The sequence below is a fragment of the Leptidea sinapis genome, chromosome 4 (genome assembly GCF_905404315.1).
Source record: "Leptidea sinapis chromosome 4, ilLepSina1.1, whole genome shotgun sequence".
Classification (NCBI taxonomy): Eukaryota; Metazoa; Arthropoda; class Insecta; order Lepidoptera; family Pieridae; genus Leptidea; species Leptidea sinapis.
The window spans coordinates 6,531,322-6,551,469 of record NC_066268.1 but is presented as its reverse complement, the minus strand read 5'-3'; the positions used below and the strand labels follow the sequence as shown (position 1 = coordinate 6,551,469).

The 20,148-nt window shown below is 37.1% G+C and overlaps 1 protein-coding gene across 3 annotated transcripts in view; it reads left to right on the top strand.

Annotated features, from left to right (window-relative positions):
• Positions 1–19,677, top strand: part of LOC126979692 (phosphatidylinositide phosphatase SAC2) — a 34,508-nt gene extending 14,831 nt beyond the window's left edge. For 2 of the 3 annotated variants that reach the window (XM_050829145.1, XM_050829147.1), the window contains 8 exons: positions 484–622; positions 1,377–1,507; positions 3,497–3,665; positions 3,821–3,983; positions 4,966–5,072; positions 6,114–6,240; positions 8,968–9,725; positions 11,240–19,677. In XM_050829145.1, the coding sequence (XP_050685102.1) occupies positions 484–622; positions 1,377–1,507; positions 3,497–3,665; positions 3,821–3,983; positions 4,966–5,072; positions 6,114–6,240; positions 8,968–9,725; positions 11,240–11,341 (1,696 nt within the window). In that variant the 3' untranslated portion in view covers positions 11,342–19,677. Of the gene's footprint in view, positions 1–483; positions 623–1,376; positions 1,508–3,496; positions 3,666–3,820; positions 3,984–4,965; positions 5,073–6,113; positions 6,241–8,967; positions 9,726–11,239 lie in introns of those variants that run through there. The other variant, XM_050829146.1, reaches the window with a different exon arrangement.
• The last annotated feature ends 471 nt before the right edge of the window (positions 19,678–20,148 follow it).

Genomic DNA, 20,148 nt, shown 5'->3' with positions numbered 1-20,148 from the left:
TTCAGTCACATTTAAAAATTCTTGCTCAAAATACATCATAAAAAATGTAAAACCACAAGTTTTCGAGTTGCTCCTTAAATGGGCGGGAAATGTGTTGTGTACATACTTATGTCAGGTGAGTGGTTTTATTTTTACTTCAAAGAATGGCAAAAGGTACACCCATACAGCCAACGTGGGAAATGTGAAAATTACAGAATATTGCCAAATTATATTAAAAAGTTTTTGTAGTTGACATTATAATGTTTAGTCTAATGATTTAAACATGAAAATATTATGTTTGTACTACATACGTAAGTATCCATACCTACTCTGTGGTATTACTGATACCTAACCTATAATAAGTTGTCTGTGGCGATAAAACAACTGTGCTTTGTTGGCGACATTATAGTACGGTAAACAATGCTTTTTTAAGCCATAGATAAAAGTAGAGGAGTATAAAATATATATATTAGAGTCTCATCTATATCGTATCGTTACTTCCAGATATTACTTGTCGACGTTTAAGGATGCTCTCCGGCAGGTGGCCATCGACGTGATGACGGGCGAGTCTCGATCCATCCCCGAGCAGCTTATCGTGCCCGACTGCAAGTGTCCCACCTCCGTCAAGGTGCTCACCTTCAATGTAAGTCACTTGTACGAATTAAGTTGTTTCATCTACAACGTGAGTCAACTGTACGAATTAAGTTTTTTTTTTATGACAATAAGGGACGAGAATAGACGTTCAGCTGATGGTAATACGCCCTGCCCATTACAGTGCCGCTCAGGATTTTTGTAAAACCCAAATATTGTGACCGGCACTGCAATTGCGCTCGTCTACTTGTGACTTAAGATGTTAAGTCTCATTTGCCTAGTAAATTCACTAGCTACGGCGCCCTTCTGACCGAAATACAGTAATGCTTACACATTACTGTTTCACGGCAAAAATAGGCGCCGTTGTGGTACCCATAATCTAGCGGGCATCATGTGCAAAAGAGCCTCTCACTGTTATTGTTAAAATACAATATGTGAGATTGTGAGAGAAAATAGCATGTTTCATACAATCGAGTAAATCGCTTTTTTCTTAGAGAGGTTCGCTAGGCTGAAAATTTATAGCAGTAAAAGTGCATAAATGCTAAAACAATTTAATATTAATTTTTGTACCTATCATTTCACATAATATTGTAATTGAAATGATTCGTAAAAAGAGGAAGATGTAAATGTCGATTTAGAAGAGTGGCAATGAGTTTTTTGTGACTTCTTCTCAACCTTTTCCGAAATGGCGGTAAATAAAAAATGAAAAGAAAACATATGACATTCATAAGTGTTGACCTATACGAATTAAGTGATTTTTATTTTGATTTTATTTGATTTTTGGTTGATAATAAAATAATTTTCAGCAAGAACAATCGGTAGCGGACACGGCGGTCGTGGCCCAACACGTCAAGTCTCTAATTGACGACTGCAAGAAACTCTTGGTCGATACGGAACCAGTGCTTGGGTCATGGGGACTCATCGATGCTGATCCCAAGTAAGATATTATCCATTATTATCACCGTAAATTAACATGCTTTGTAAGTGATGGGATGAGCTGATCCCCACGATATCTAAAGCTGCGTCCTCTGCCGATAACAGTGACTATATGACCTGCGTAAGAACGAACCACTAAACAGCCTGTCGTGTAGCGTACCGCGATAGGCCATAACCAAAGGCATAAAAGGAATTAATTCTTTTTGATGTCATTTCTTATATACTAAATACTACTACCGCTTCCGAAACAAATGGCGCACTGAGAGAGAAGAAGAGGTGCAAGAAACTCTCCCAGCATTATTTTTAATACAATATTTTACTGTCATTGTTATTGCCATAAAATAATCATAATTTAGTCCCAGGCTGTCCGATCACTTAGATTTTCATCTGTGGAGTAGTAGGATTTACGAAAGAGCCATTTTTTGATAAATTTATTACATTCAAATTTATTTATAGATAAATGCCTGAACAAAGGTTAAGAATCTCATACTAAATATCAATAATTTGGATACTTCTCGTTGATTTTTATAAATATTTTGATGTCATTTTACTGATTACGAAACATATATAATCGATAGAGTTTTTTGCTATCTGTAATCGTTACTAAATAATCGCCTGGTTACACTTAACTATTACATCCATGTAACAATACAAAAATCGGCCAAGTGCGAGTCGCAGCAAGTAACATAATATGAAAGTTATATAGAGAGGAAAATGATATTAAATTATTGAAATGGAAAAGGCAAAAAATCTTTGCTCAAAATTATACACTGTAAATGAGCTCTCATCATTTATACGTATTAAAAAAACTAATAACTAGATCTTGTTCAAACCAATTTTCGGTGTAAATTTGCAAGGTAATGTACATCATATTATATTTTCTTAGTTTTATTATTTTCTTATTTTAAAAGTTACAGGGGGGGGTCAACCCCCTGATGGAAGTGTCTCTCGCGCAAACTATTCAGTTTAGAATAAAATGATATCAGAAAACTCAATATCATTTTTGAAGCTACATAGATACACGTATGGGTTTGATAAAAAAAATGAGTTTCAGTTCTAAGCCGTTCTTCAGTTCTAAGGAACCCCCAAAATTTATTGTATTTTTTTTTCTATTTATGTTTTTTTTTATGGAATAGGAGGACAAACGAACGTACGGGTCACCTGTTGTTAAGTAATCACCGCCGCCCACAATCTCCTGCAACACCAGAGGAGCGTTGCCGGCCTTTAAGGAAGGTGTACGCGAAGTTACGGTGTCTTTTTTTTGAAGGTACCCATGTCGTATCGTCCCGGAAACACCGCACAAGGAAGCTCATTCCACAGCTTTGTAGTACGTGGAAGAAAGCTCCTTGAAAACCGCACTGTGGAGGACCGCCGCACATCCAGATGGTGGGGATGATATCCTAACTTGTGGCGTGTCGTGCGAAGGAATTCGGCGGCAGGAATCAGGTTAAACGGCTCTTCGGAACACTCGCCGCGATAAATGCGGTAGAAGACACACAATGAAGCGACGTCCCTACGCAACGCCAAGTGATCCAGCCGTTCACAGAGCACTGGGTCTCCGACAATTCGCGCTGCTCTGCGTTGCACGCGGTCAAATGGATCGAGCTGATACTGGGGTGCGCCAGACCAGAGATGACAGCAATACTCCATGTGTGGCCGGACCTGCGCTTTGTAGAGCGCTAGTATGTGGGCCGGCTTGAAGTATTGCTCGTGTTCTATTAATGCCGCCCAGTTTTTTTTAAGCCAATTTGGCTTTGCCTTTCAGATGACCACGAAATTGGCAATCGCTATGTGTGAAAATGTTAATGCGGTTCACAGAATATATCTATCTTCTTACCAAGTTTCAACACTATCGTTTTGGAAAAAAATTGCTGTGACATACACGGACAGACATGACAAGTCTATAAGGGTTTTGTTTTCTGCCATTTGGCTACGGAACCCTAGAAATCAATAGTTGTTCTACTAATAAAGCCATCCCTATTGTTCATAGTACGGGCGACCCGCACGAGACAGAGATGGATAGCGTGCTGGTTCTGACGAGCGAGGCTTACTACGTGACGGACTACGACGAGACTTCCGACCGACTACTGTCCGTACAACGTGTGCCGCTCAGTGACGTCACCTCGGTAGAACTAGGAACGCTCGACAATAATTCCACGGTTTGTTTATTTAGAAATTAGAAAAGGATATTTATTTAATAGGATATTGATCTTTAAAAAATAATAACCTTTAATTAAGCAGAAAATATTATTTAACAATAGTAGTTACTCGGCGCCTATTTCTGCCGTGAAGCAGTAATGTGTGTAAATTTCAGATATTCAGCGTGGGTCGCAAGAGCAACGCCGAGCCAATACACTGTATCCGGATCAACTACATATACAACAACGAGCCTGGCTACTTCCACATGTTCCGCTCCACCACGCTGCGGTTCTTCAACAACATGGCTGTCGTGATCAACACTAACGATGAGATGATTGGTATGTGTTCACTGACCTGTATATAAATACCATTGGACAGGCTGTTCCATAGGATGGACAGCAATTTTTTTTGTGCCTATTTGAAGCGCCACTAGCGAGCGTCCAGAGAACTAATTTTGACGTATAATACAAATGGCTGCGCAGGAACATACAATACTCTGAATTAATTTCGCTCGTTTTCCGTGTTATTTATACTTCAAGAATCAACGTAATAAAGTATACAATTTATCATTGTAAATAGTTTCCCGCCATGTATTGATGTTTGCTGAGGTTGTAATCACTAGTTTAAGTAACGCAGACTCTCGCTACATGGCCAACAGCGCCAAAATGGCGAATATCAAACAGGCACAAAAGCACTTTGACAGCCGCCAGTCCAGTGATATATAGTAGAGGTCAGTGTATGTGTTTATGTGCTTACTACTGGTGGTACCATTAAGGGCTTTATTTCAACGGGACACCATTGTGTTGCAACCAGTCGCGTCGGCGTGGTGTCCGTAAGGTAACTAGACACCATACAGACGCGTGCGTGCTGGTCGCAAATTGGTTACCTACACCAGGTATGTAACTCTCTATAGAGCTGTTTATATTTTGTTTGTATCGGCGACTGGTTGCGCCACTTTGGTGTCCCGCTGAAATATAGCCCTAACTGTGGCCTCTCTCAGATTCAAGAACTTTTAAAAGATATTTCTAATGTAAACAAAGTATTTATTCATGACATAACATGTGTAAAATATAATAAAAATAAAAGAATTGTTTGAATAAAATTGAATGTTGCTAAGCGCAAAACTCGGCTAGTTCCTTTTTTTTTTGGAAGTTCCTTAAGGTACATGGAAGTTTTTAATAAATAAAAAAATACCTAATAAATTTACACATTTACAATAATAATAATTTCTTCTCTCTCTCTCTCTCTCTCTCTCTCTGACATTTATTTCATAACGTGAAGTAATCAATGCGAAAATAAATGACTTTCCCCGTATTACAGAATCGCTGCACTCTATATGCGAGTCAATAATGGTTGGACGGGATGTCGCGAAGCTTCCACCGGTACCCTTCTACGATGGTGTGAAATTGGAGAAGAGGAAATCTAAGGTTGTTATGTCATTTTGCTCTTATAAATCTTTGGAGTTCGCTCAAACCCGGCGTGCAATGTTAACTGACTTAGTTAACACTTGACCGAGCATCCGTACAATACGCACACATATGCACACACGCACACACATACATAATAAAGACACAGAATTCATTACTTAGAATGTGTACCTACAAAAAACTAGTATCTTTTCGTGATGCGTATCTATTTGTGGCGGCCTCATTCCATCAAAAGAGTGTGCGGGGCAATGACTGGTCCATTCATCACCTCGATAACGGGTGGCTCTTGTGATGAATAGAATAGGAATAACTTTATTATCAACAATAAACACACAACACATTAAATTTACATTACTTATAAAAAATGACGACTGGTCGATTTGACTGCCGTTTTTTATATGAGGAAAAGCCTAACACATGTATTTCAGATTTTACTGGCACCACATCTAATTAATGGCCATGACAAATGGGTCCGGATCATAAGTACTACACGGTCATACTATCTCTGGTCCTCGCAGGAATGTAATGCCCTTTCCCGTTCCCCTTTTACCCACTCGCGTTACCCTGTTACCCAGTACGGCTTGCAGTTTCAATACCGTTAGGTTATATTTTCATATTATCACTTCTTTGTTTTTTTTGGGACGAGACGAGCAGGACGTTCAGCTGATAGTAATTGATACCAAACCCAAAAATTCTGAGCGGCACTACAATTACTGCGCTCGTCACCTGGAGACATAAAATGTCAAGCCTCATTTGCCCACTAATTTCTTTTCATTTCTATTTTTTTTGTTTTGTCTTGACTTTTGTTGTTGAAAGTTCTGTAGTCTCTATTGTTCTGTGTCGCTATAATAGTACTACCAGAAAATTTATTACTCTTTGTAGTCAACCTAGAAGCTGTTATTGATTTATCATCATTATAATAACGACGTCATCGGCGTCAAGTCTAGAGACAATGTTACCGGGTAGTATAATATTTAGAAGAAGGGAAGTTGTTAGTGAACATTTGACACGCCCGTTGCTCATAACGTGTAAATACTTCAGGTTCATCCGTGCCAAGGTGCAGGCGGTGCTAGGTCCTCCCTATACGTGGATTTATCCAGGTTGCCTACGCTTGGGCTTACAAGGAACGTTAGCGAAACTCAACTCGTCGCGGACATTCGGAGCGTGGGTAAGTAACATAAAATCCGATGTTTCGCTTTCCATCATATACTGGTAACTTCATTAAAATTCGATGACTTATGCTTATTAAAATTATTATCACCATCCACCTGGATGTGTGCGTTCCTCCACAGTGCTGTTTTCAAGGATCTTTCTTCCACGTATTATAAAGCTGTGGAATGAGCTTCCTTGTGCGGTGTTTCTGTAACGTTACGACATGGGTACCTTCAAAAAATGTGCGCACACCATCCTTAAATACTGGCAACGCTTCTGTGACTCCTCTGGTACTGCAAATTGTACGCTCTTTTATTCTCCTCTCCAAAAAATTATAATATTGATAACGTAATTTTAGTATTATTATTTTTCTTGTAATTTCTAATTATATAATATGTACTGTGCTTCCCTGGGGCAAATAAAATTGGGGAGTCCCAGGCCCAAGAAATTCATACGGGGCGACTAAGCGCTTTTAGAAGTGAAAGAGTCACGCTGCCGTCCTATGACGTCAGTGCGATCGGGCCAGACTCTTCTCGATTAAGTTAGACCAAACTCACACAGAAATCAGACGTTTAATAGATTTATTCTTCCACACTGTGGAATGCACTTCATTGTCCAGTATTTTCAGGACGATACGACGATATCAAAAAAGCATGTGCATTCTAAAAGGCCAGCAACGCTCCTGTGGTTCCTCCGGTGTTGTAAAGAAATGTAAGCGGCGGTGATCATTTAATGTCAGATGACCCGTACGCCCTTTTATCCTCGTCATCCACAAAGAAATTAACTGTTTAAAGAATATTAGTACCATTTGTGTCGTAGACGACTATTACCAATAATATTGTCATGCATAGGCAGGTTTAATCAGGCAACGAAGATTAATCGACTATTAAAAGTCCAGTCTAAGCGTTTATTAGAGAAAACAAAATATGCTAAATTAGTAGTACTATAGTCCGACAACATCCTGCGCTACTGTCCTACGGGGTGAATGACGGTGGCGGGGAAGAGGTAATTTATAGATGTCAGCGTGAGTCTGCCGTAACCACACCTGGATCTTCCGCGTAGGCCCTCACAGACGTAGGGGTAACTGTTTCAGTGATATAATCGCCGCCTGCAATACAGGCGGGGCTCTGGCTGGGACCGGTTGGTCTATGGTGTTATGTCCGGTGGTATCTTACTGCAGTGCGATTGAGCCCGCGTAATGTCGCTAGCGATCTGCGGACTGCGGCAGGGTGATAGGTCCATGGTAAGCTTGCGCCAGCCGCTCAGCGAGGTCGAGCCCGCCGGTAGTGTACCGGTGAGCGCCCATCAGTCAGCGGCGAGGAAGCAGACGTGTCCAAGGAGACTAGGTCAAGTGATAGTCCTCTTATGTCCGGCGGTCGTCGATGCTGGGATCGCGCTCCATCGGCGCGCGCGAACACAGAGGTCCTCAGGCGACGAATGAAATCGTCCAAGCTCTCTGGAGATGAGCTGTTTCCGTATGGAACGTTTTTCTCCGGAGAAAAAAAAACCCCGTGGGACGGTCGCGCATGAAGTTTTCGAATTATAGTACTACCAATAATTAATGTAGCATATTTTGTTCTATGGACAAGGTGTTACCATGCAATGTAGATTAGTCAACCTCTTAAAGACATTTGTTCCGTAGAAGAGTATGAGTTCACGGCAACCCGGCTCGTGCTTAACCAGATAGTCCGTATCGTATCACACCCCGGAGCGTCTACCACGTGCAGATACATATCGATAGCGAAGGATGTCGACTCCCAGACCGTTAGTGTGTGTTCCATTTTACACTTTACTGTTGAGGGATTACAGCCTGTATTCAATTGTCTTAACAAGCCTTTTGAATACTAGAATGTCTCGTGTTTGGTCACAACTGAGACAACTGTTGCTCAGTAAGTAGCCCGAACCCGAGGACATCCGCTCCCGACTAATGATCGGTTGGAACTGGCGTTCCCTCTATGCTGTGCATTCTTTATATAGCACTTAATGTCACATGGTTAATATCACTGTCGATGTCATGACAGTGGCAATCATTGTTAACACATATTCAGAGTTAATCTAGGCGTATAGACAAATAAAGCATGCAAGAGAGAAGAATATTTCTAACGGAGATGCAGCATGAAATAATAAAAAAAAGAAAGTGAATCTATCGTTACTGTAACCGATTTTTGTCGACAAGTCGTAGTCAGCCACGCTTGGTATTAGACTTGGCCTAGTATCAAGACTATTTAACTAACTAACGCATGCATTGATAAATATAACACATTATTGGGCTGTAAATTCTTCTGTATGCTAGTATATTCTAAGTCTATACGATTGACCAAATGAGAGTTAACATCTTATGTCTCAAGGTGACAAGCGTAATACTAGTGGTGCCGCTCAGAATTTTTAAATTTTTCAAGCGTTCATTAATTTCACTGTTTTGTTTTGCTTTTAATTTTTCTATCAATTTCGCCTGTTGTTGAATGGCTGTTCTATTATTAAAATATATTGCGATTCCTTCAAATTATTATTTTTGTTTCATTATATTGTAATACTATCACAGACTCCCAACTGTTCGTCTGTCTTACCATTTACAACTCACACAATATTCATTACTGCAATATTATCACATCTGATTATTTTTATTTTTGGTGTAAACCAAATTAATAATACAGTGTAGTGTTTGCGCAGGTTATCTGACGCTTTGTCCTATCTAGGAGCTTAATAACAAAATAGTCTTTGTAATTTTTTTAAATTATTGCAGGATCGAAAGCATTGACCAATATGAGCGAACAATTCAGCAAACTTAATAAATTGAGTCATTCGCTTAACGCGCGCGCAAGACCGAGCCTTCAGTTAAAATTTGATCAGGGCGCCGCTCGCACTCGCAAAATGTTCACCCTGGGCCAAAACAAAGACAACAAAAAGAAAGGCAGCCTATCTGATGGAATGAGTTCAGATTACTCCAGCGATGATGACAACAGAACGAATATATTTGAACCGACTTTGGACAATTTTGAACATTTGCAACACTACATCGGCGATCAGAGAAAGGAAACTGAAGACTGTGACTTGATACAAAACCCGCTTTACTCGTCCAAAATTGAAACGCACGAATCGCCGAGTGCGCCTGCGCCGCAAGAAATACCGACACTCAAAACGCCGATGACAGCTAAAAAGAACCCTTTCGATAATGAAACAATTACTCCGGAAATCCAGGTCGATTTCGATTCCAAACCAAACCCGCCTAATTCGTTGATGCTGAGCCAAAAATTATCCCAAAGTTCGAGTCATATTTATGAGGAAAACCAGGAAGGGGTTAGTTACCATGTACGCTCCAATTCTCAACATGATATATCGTTGAATATAGCGACATCTCATAGCGAATCCGCGTTGAAGCAGCTGAAGACTATCGCCAGTCCCGCGTCGAGTGCCACGAGAGACATGGTCCTGTCGCCATTGTCAAAACTTGCGAAAGGTGTACAGACTCTTGGGGCTAATTTGGATCCGAGGAAGATTAAGGTATGAATATTTTACCACGTTTTTATAATATAATGAGGAGAAATGATGATACCCGTAGAAGAGCCTAAGTCACTGACATAGCCCAGATGTTTGTGAAACTGAAGTGGCAGTGGGCAGGACACATAGCTCGATGGACACATGGCCGTTGGACCAGTAAAAGCCTCGAATTTCGACTACGTATCGGAAGACGCGATGTTGGTAGGCCCCCCACAATATGGAATGATGATCTGGAATAGGTTGGATGAGGGCAGCGTAAGACAGGTCGACATAGCGATCTTTGGGGAGGCCTTTGTCCAGCGGTGGACGTCTTCCGGCTGATGATGATGATGGTACTAAAATAGTATCAGCTCGAACCATTTGACCGCGTACGACGTAGAGATGCTTGAATTGTTGGCTATCCAGTATTCTGTTAATAACTCCATTGCCTTGCATTATATCTTTTTCGGAATACTCATTCCGAACGGCTATTTGACACAAACTCAGTCTAAAATATCTAAAACTAGCTGCTCCGGCAGACCGTTGTTTTGTCATATAAACTATTTTTAGTGTTCCACCGTTTTTTTCTCAGGCTTACATTACATATCTGTCTACCACAAAAAATTCTCTTTATTTTTCGTGTTAATAAGAATATAGGCTATATATATAACACTCAGAAAAAATGATCTGCCAGATATGTGATTGTGAAACGCACATCTTTTATTATTAATACATTGCATACTTCTACAACGTTCATTGAAAATTTGTTTTATCAATAATACATACCTGCAGCGAATCGAGCAGTGGGTTCTTGCACAATGTTGTTCTTCACATTTTATAGATCTTAGCCTTACCAAAGAATATATTATAATAGTACAAGGACATAAATCTCACTCTGGAAAATCAATTAAAGAAATAGGGACTCTTGAGGTTATATAATAAGGCGTAATTCAGATCGCACACCGCTATTAACCCACATTATTATTCACCCAGAAATTGCCTGTCTTTCTATCGCGTGACTCTTACCTATTCTGACGACAATAGGGTTGCCTTCTTTACCCAAAACTGTACCTACCTTGTATAAGGTCATCTTTTAAAAAATGCTTAGTTTTTTCTTTAATATAAATAGGAATGTAATCATAATTTTTAAACAATATTCTTTCGTTGTCAAACCTACATTAGTTGCAGTCTTGCAGATAGTAATGTAGGCGTTGGAAAAATAAATAGCTACCTAGCTATCATGAATGGTAATTTCATTATAATAATAATCACTTTAGATTGTTGCAGGGTCTTTAGGAAGCTTAAAAAATAAATAAAATAAATATGGATCGGAATGACCCTTAATATGCTTTGCTTTTTTTATGTTTCTCCATTTTTAAAAGATCGATCAAACCGGTGAAGTAGGTGAACAAAACTGGTGCGCGCATTACTGCTCGCTCTTGAGTCCCGGATGGGGAGTGAGACAGGCCTGGCCCTACTAATAGAGTTTCATTGGTGAGCCTTCGAATATGTGTTAAAAATAACTAACAATGTTACAGAGCGCACCCGCAGTAAAACATATAAGCGAGCAGCAATATGAAGAACACCGCAAACTACAAGAGAAATGGCAGGGTTGCAACACCCGCCTCGTCGCCCTATGAGTGTTACCAGATCTAAAAACGGCTTAGGTAAATAGTATTTAATTTCACGACGGATAGCGTTGGGTTACCAGTACATCGCGTTCTTGACAATGATGACATAGATCAGTGTTTCCCAAATTGCCCCACAAAGGGACTATTTGATAGTTAAAGGGGGCAATTTCAAAATGGACTCGACACGTCTTTAACCCTTTCGCTTTGGGTTATTTAAATGCTAGATATCGGTGACAGATTTAACAAAAAAGGCAAATTCCAAGAATGTGCAAGAAAACTTTTACTACCGTTTCCATCTTCATATTTAGCTGAATGTGGATTTAGTGCTGTAAATTATTTACTGATAAATAAATAAGTCGACTTGATGTAACACAACGAGGAGACTTGAAATTATAACTAAGTTAATTGGAACCTAATATAAAATCTCTGTGCAGCAAGCATTAACCGCAAGGATCGCACGAAAAATCAATATTATAATTATTTTGAATTTCAGTTTTTCGTTATATGATTTGAAATTTTACTTTGCATTGTTTTGATAACAATTTTATAGTGATCTCTTCCTAAAACCTATCATTTGTATTTCTTAAGGGGAAAAAAGCATTTTTAAGGGCTAAAAATTATGTATGGGGGGCTTAAAAATTTTAGAAATGTTAAGGTGGGGCATGGCCTAAAAAAGGTTGGGAAACACTGATATAGATTAACAAATAGTTTTATTGTTAAAGAAATTTATTATATTTGTTATTGCTAATTATTATTGGAATCAATTTTGAATTTAATATATCAATCATGTATAATTTCAGTTAATTAAAAAGCCATCTGTTACCCCTTCCGTGCAACTGCCGAAATAGTATTTTTAGTGAAAAATGTTACCTCAAAGGCCAGATTTTAATTTGTGGTACAAATTGAAGTAGTTGATATGTGTACGTATTAAGTTTGATTTTATTGAATTATTGTATTATGATACTTATAGCAATGATCTAATTATTTATTGTAATTTAATGATAAAGCAAAGATATTAGAGAGATTTGCTTAGTATGGCGCTAAAATGGCGCTTTATAAAAAGATTTTTGTTTGATGTTTGATCTATGAAAAAAAAATGAACTTCAGCGATGAAAAGTAATCCCAATAGGCTTATCAAACATCAAATAGTTCGCGATGGATGTTTGATATTGTGGTCAAATAATAATTGACGATAGAATCCAAAGATTTCTACCAATTGGTAGATTTTATAATGATATCAATCATAACCAATTGTAGAAAATTGTTCGTTGTTGTATTAATTGTAAAATGTCCAATAAAAGCAACGCAGTCATTGCCAATCTATTATAAATGCATTTGCTTAATTAGCTCATATGTTAGATCAATTTATATTATATAGTAAATATAGTTTAATTAAATTTCTCTAGTTCCAGAAAACTGCAATCCATTGATGTAGAAAACTGTAGTTAGAAATGTCGTAATTCGATACAATCTTAAATTGTGGACTTAATATTGATTTCAGGTTTTTTTTTTAATATGTGATATTATTTTATGTATATTGTTTAAACGAATTAGATACTTATTGATAGAAATATAGCGTCAATTATGTATTTAAGTCGTAAGGGCGGCTACATACTACCCCACCGTAAGAGAAGCCTTAAATCATTTATACGTATAGATAGACTGTGACAGCTGTAAAAACGTGGAATAAAAAATAGAGGTTGACTGTTGACCTCTATTTTGAGCAATGCACGTATCACAAAGTGACATACAAATCGCGAGTGTAAGACGTAACTTGTTACGCACACTAAAGGAATAAACCTGGCCTGTTTTCATCGGTTGTCTAGCAGCAAGAGGCACTATCTAGACGTATAAATTATCTAAGTGTAATTATTATAATTATGTGATTATCTTTAACAAATCTGATTTTCTGCGTAAATTTGATTTTTTCTCGAAATAGTTGGTAGCATTAACGAACAGTTTTCGTAAGGCACCCATCATGCCTATTGGCAAAAAACTGGGCTTGGCGATTTTTGCTTAAGCCACAAATTGAAATGAAATTCCATTTTTGGTAAAAAATTAACTATCAATCAATCAATCCGTTGATCTCGTGTATGTTTATGAGAAACACATAGGAGTGAGGAATCCCTTGTTTTGCTATTAATTATTACTACCTATTCTTGTTATTCTAGTTTACACGTTGAGATTAAAATGTCAATTATTATAATGAGTACTTATTATTATTTATATTTTCGTCGTGTAGAAATGTAGATGGAAGATGAACACTCACTGACCTCTACTTTAAACCCCTAGACTGGCGGCTGTTAAAGTGCTTTTGTGCCTGTTTGATATTCGCCATTTTGGCGCTGTTGTCCATGTCGCGAGAGTCTGCGGTACTAAAACTAGTGATGACAACCTCAGCTAAACAAACATCGATAGGAAAACTATTTACAAATAATATTTTCAACTTTATAACATTAATTCTTGAAGTATAAATAACAGGGAAAACGAACGAAATTCATTCAAAATGCAAAAATATTTTAGAGTATTTTACGTTCCTTTGCAGCCATTTGTATTATACGTCAAATTAGTTCTCTGGACGCTCGCAAGGGCGCTTCAAATAGGCACAAAAAATTGCTGTCAAACATAAGGAACAGCCTGTCCAGTGGTATTTATACAGGTTAGTGTGAACACTTGATTCGCTGTCAGCGTATGTAAATGAGATAGCGATAGTCCGTGACGTGTGATATGTTTTCATGTTTCCGGACGATTGTGCAACGTAATAGATGACAACGTCTTATATTTAAATAATAACTGAATTCACACCAAATCACTCGATTACTTATTAACAGTCAGAATTTATTCAATTTGAATTTAAATTAAGTAGTATTGCCTAACCATTGGTAGGCTCCTTTGCACAGCAAGTCGTCTAGTTTATGGGTATCACAACGGAGCCTACTTCTGCCGAGAAGCAGACATGTGTAAACATTACTGTGTTTCGGTCTGAAGGGCGCCGTAGCTAGTGAAATTACTGGGCAAATGTGACTTGACGGTGACGACCGCAGTTGTAGTGCCGATCAGAATTTTTGGGCTTTTCAGGAATCCAAAACGGCACTGCAATGTAATGGGTAGGGCGTATAAATAACCATCAGTGGAACTCCCTGCTCGTCTCGTCCCTTATTTTCATTTTAACAAAAAATATTGCACCACGGCTACCATTGTTTGTTGGGAACCGATGAACCGGGTCCACCCAAAATAATTTGCATACGTGAAAGTGATAGTAGATATTGTAGTGTGTCTCGCTTCCTCTCAATACCAATCTAATTTATGTGTCTCTGTCACATGATTATTGTTATTTCAGTGACCCATCCATTGTTCATCTTCTATCTACGTTTACAAATATGTATTTGACAGCAATGTACCTAATTTAATTTATTTGGCACATTACAAAATGTATATTCCTAGATGAAAATAATGCAGTATTATAATATTGTATAGCATAGAATAGAAAATTAGGAAATTATAATGATGTTTATATTCTACTAAAACTTAAGGCGTTTTGTAAAATACGTTTGCGGCGGTGAGTGTAACCTAAATATTGTTATTCAAATCTCAAAAGCTACATTAGAATTAATAGGTACATCATAATTGGTAATCTATTAATTTGGCTCTTAGACTATGTCATTATCACTAGCTAAAATTGATGTAATTGATACCCTCTGTTATAAAAAATACTAAAATTACTGACTTATTCGATTATTATTCAATTCTCATTAGCTACAAGGGGTTTAGACTTTAGAAGATAAATTGTTAATTGGGTATGATATCACATAGATACATAACTATAAATTATTGGCTTATTCAATTAATATTTAATTTTCATTAGCTAGAATGGATAAAACAGCTATTTTTATACTAGACACAACCCATACTAGAAGTGGTAACAAATAAATACAAAATTTAAATTATTAACTTATTCAATTTATATTCAATTTTCATTAGCTGCAATGGATTGAATAGCTATATTTTGTACTAGATACGATATATACTGGTAATGGTGAAATACAAAATCATAATTATTGACTTATGAAGTCTTATTCAAATTATATTAGTTCTTATTAACTATAATGGATTTGATGCATTGTATATAGCTGCAGGTGAAAAATAAACAAAAATTGCTTCTATTATTAAAGTCTCAACAGCCACAACAGATTTTATAGATAGATATGCATTCATATTGTGATAGCTATTTTTGGATTCAAGGCAAATTATTGGCTAATTCAAATATTTTACTATTATTAAGTAGAGTTTATAAACAAAATTAATTTAGAGAATTCTAAATTATTCGTATTCGTATGGTCGTCCTATTTCTATTAAAGAAGTTTTATTATTTTAAGGTGCGTAAAGACCAGTGAAATGTATCATGAAATGTAACATCCTTCCTTTCATTGCGTATTTGCTGCTCACTACGATGCTATTCAGCCACGGACGCGCCCCTTTGTGTTCGTTCGAAAAACCGTAAATCAGGGATTGCGCCGCGGACTGCTTGTAATGCTCGTAGCAAGGAAATTACATTATGACAATAAGGGACGAGACGAGCAGGACGTTCAGCTGATGGCAACAGATGTGCTCTGCCCATTACAATACAGTGCAGCTCAGGATTCTTGATAAACCCGAAAATTCTTAGCGGCACTACAAATGCGCTCATCACCTTGAGACATGAGATGTTAAGTCGCATGTGCCAAGAAATTTTACTAGCTATTGCGCCCTCTTGACCGAAACACAGTAATATTTACACATTTCTGCTTCACGGCAGAAATAGGAGCCGTTGTGGTACCCATAATCTAGCCGGTATCCTGAGCAAAAGGGGCTACCACTGGTGAAACTGTGAGAAATTGATATCTTTCATGATACATTGCAGCTATGTGTACGTCAAAATATTTTATTGCATGATACACTACACCAATCTGTACGCACCATTAGCTAAAAACACTCATGTAAAAATAAAAAATCGCTAACCGCCACAAACGTATTAAAATTTACTCCAAAGCAAGCGAAGTCACAATGTTGCCTATGTTTGTACATACACATTTTGTAATGCAATGCTTTTTATAGACAATCTATTCTCTAATCTGTATACCTTTTCTAACAGTGTATTGCGAATTTGAAATATATTATATACTCCCTTATTAACCCTTATACAAAGTAAAATGTTTATAGATTTGTATCAGTATTTATAGAACTACCCACATAAAGGAGATATTTCATTTATGGGCTAGCTTGTCTGCTATTTTATTGTATATTAGTATAGAAAATAATATCGTAGAGGTAGAGATGTGTAATTTCGAATTTCTGTATGTCCGTTAGTATAATTTCAGAGTGTTAATGATTGTTCTTTAGAATATACATTCCGTGTAATAAGAGAAGCTCAAGTAGACTTATGTATCCTTTCCATAGAAAAATGGTATAAATATTAAAGAGGCTTCCTACATAATATCTATACATATTTAAAAAAATATGATTTAACGAAACCTTATCACTAATAATCTACGTTATAATCTGTTAAAGAGCCTATTTTGAATTTAAAAATAATATCTAATTTATCACTTTAAAATCACGGACTAGTAAAAAATAAGGACTCCGTGTCACCTAACATTGTAGCACCAAAACAAGCTGATAAACGTGTAAATACATAGCCCCACGCACACACTCACACTACTACAGGCCGATAGGCGGCCATTATGAGAATTGTCATCATCTGTGACAGATCACTTTGCGTCTCAATAAAATATTTTAAAAATGCCGTCGTGCGTTGTGAAAAAGTGTAAAAACGATACTATATAAGTATTAGTGGCCATATATGATTATTTCAGGGAGCAAAAATAGTGCAACTAGTATCCCCCGTAACCGCACACACACTAGCATAACGGTGCTTCACTTGCTAATATCACGGCGCGAGGTCCTTCTTTTTTTACTCGTCCGTGTTTAAAATGTACTCGAGCATATTTTAAGTGTTATTTGATCATGCTATTGTTCACTGCAATAGGCTATTTTTCATTTTTTTAAATATATTCAGAAATTATCGTAAAGATTCTATGATAGCCTAGATTTAATTCCTTAAAATTATTCCAATTTATGCTTAGAAAAATTGTTTTAAATTTAAACGATAAAGAATGCGCCAATGAATGTTACTCATGTTGTAATAACAAATTAGAGTTTTTTTCTTATGGTAAAAACTCTATAAATAACTAACATTTATAATTTAATTTTGATAGAGTATTTATTTTAATAGAATTGACATATTGATAAAATTCTTGCAATATTAATTACTCAAAAAGTATTTTATAATCATCAACGCCAGCGCCCGCGCTGGCGAACCGCTTCCGAGCTCAAGCACGTAGTGCAAGAATGGGACGCGACCGCGAACTCATCTCACTCACCCTGATGAAGGACCCTCGATAAGTCCGAAACTAGTCGGTGCCTACACCTAGATAACGTGAGCTAAGCCGTTTCAAATATTATATTAACTAGTTTAATTATTGTATTTATTTGACTCACGAAAATCTTTGGCGGGCGTTTATGGAGCAGTTCTAATAAATTATTGGGTAATAATGTTACATTATTTCTACAAAATGTGTATAATTGAATTACGGTTATGCATTGGCTACTAAATTTTTCAATGATCGGGTGTTATTTCAGCGTGAGCGATAAACAGATATGAAAAGAGTTGAACAAAGCAAACAGAATTTTATAATGAGGCGGTACCCGAACGGTTAGCTCAGTTGGTTAGAGCACCGGCACGGAACGCTGGAGGTCGTGGGTTCGAATCTCGCATCGTTCATAAAATTTTGTTTTTCAAATTTTATTTGTGTATTAATCCTAGAAGTGAGGGTTATCACTTTAAAAACATAACATATTGTTTAGATATGAAAAAATTGCAAATGTAAAAATATATCAAAGACAGAATACATCAGCGTAAACAACCTGTCAACTCGGTAATGCGTCACAAACAATTGGTTTGTAAATGTTTGCGTTAGCAAGTTGTTTAATATTCAAAATACTAGCTAAGAAGCTAATTCCGAGTGTGGCTGACTGTTTACGACTTATTAGTCAAAATGAGTTATATAAACAATAGATTCGCTTACTTTTTCATTGGGTGTTTAAATGTTGGCAATAAGCTGTTTCAGAATCTTTAATAGAGGATCTAAAGCAAGGGTATAGATAAAAAAAAATTCTCACTAACAAAATACTATGATGCGCATACCGTTAAATGTTAAACTATAGATAAAACTTTTAAAATATAATGCTTCGGTTGCTGTTTCGCTTAGAGATAAGTTTTTTTTGTAAATTTGTATTTTTGTCAGAGATATGTGGGTAACCAATTAACTACAGGCATATTTTTCATGAATAACGTCACTTCCATTACATTCAAATGAAAATAAAATCATTCTTTACATCCCGAGGCTACAGATATAAAAAATTTCGACGTTTTTTCTGATGAGACGTAATTAAAAACATATTATCATTGACTTACAATCAACAACTCCTAATCGCCAATTAAAAGGTTGTTATAATATTTCCGTGCGTAGTTGTATATACGTACACAATACACATATACAGATAACATTAAAACATTAAGTCAAATTAACACCTTATTTCGTGTCAGTAATGTTCAAAGTCTATTGTATACGCTCATAAGAAGCTCGGAACACGAGATAAGAACATATTGTTTTAGCAATTGACATGTAATTATTTAGCAAAGTGATTAAAAACGTCAAGTTATTTGCGTTGTTAATTTAAAGTGGCACTTACCTGAAAATCGACACTCCATCCATTTTATGTTTCGATAGTTTTTCATTGCGTGGCGTTGTATTCAAAGCGCGGTCAAAGCACAACTGAACGAAAACTCTGCCTAATAGACGCGTAAGCAGAGTTTTGCTTCAGACAATGTTTGAGTGTGATTGTGAGTAGTTGTTTATTGTACATCAATGTTATGTTTACTCACATTATGTTAAAACAAGTAAAACTTTTTGGACGATTCTGCAATACACGAATGCAACGATCTGTTGATATACAAAAGGCAAGAAATAATCTTGTGTTTCTTCTGGTTTTCCAAGAGTACATCACGTGACCTATCCTGCTAGTAGCACCATTCTATAAAGAAGCAATGTTACGTAGGTATGTATCAGTTATCTATGACGAAAATACAAATAATTTGACTCCTGTTGCCAATAGCTATAATAAAACGTGTGTATTGCGGGCTATGAATTCATGAACATAATTTAAATTGTGTTATACTTATATATTTGATTCAATCTGTGATTATTGATTTATAGATACTTATTTATTAAATTGCCTTAGATGACTGTGGAGTTTCATTAACCTTGAACCATTTACCAGCAGCTGTAAACGACAAGCCACAACAATTACACGTTGGTCACAACGGGGTTCACTCGGAGCTGTTTTAGTTGTTATTGTCGACAATAAATTGGACGCGAACCAGTGGGAGGCTCCTTTGCACAGGATGCCGGCCAGATTATGGGTACCACAACGGCGCCTATTTCTGCCGTGAAGCAGTAATGTGTAAATATTATTGTGTTTTGGTCTGAAGGGCGCTGTAGCTAGTGAAATTAGTAAGTTCCTTGAAAACCGCACCGTGGACGAACCCCACACATCCAGATGGTGAGGATGATATCCTAATTTGTGGCGTGTCGTGCGAATGTGGAAATCGACGGAACGAATCGGGTGAAAGCAATACTCCATGTGGCCGGACCTGCGCTTTGTTGAGTGCTAGAATGTGGGCCGGCTTGAAGTATTGCCGTGCTCTATATATGACG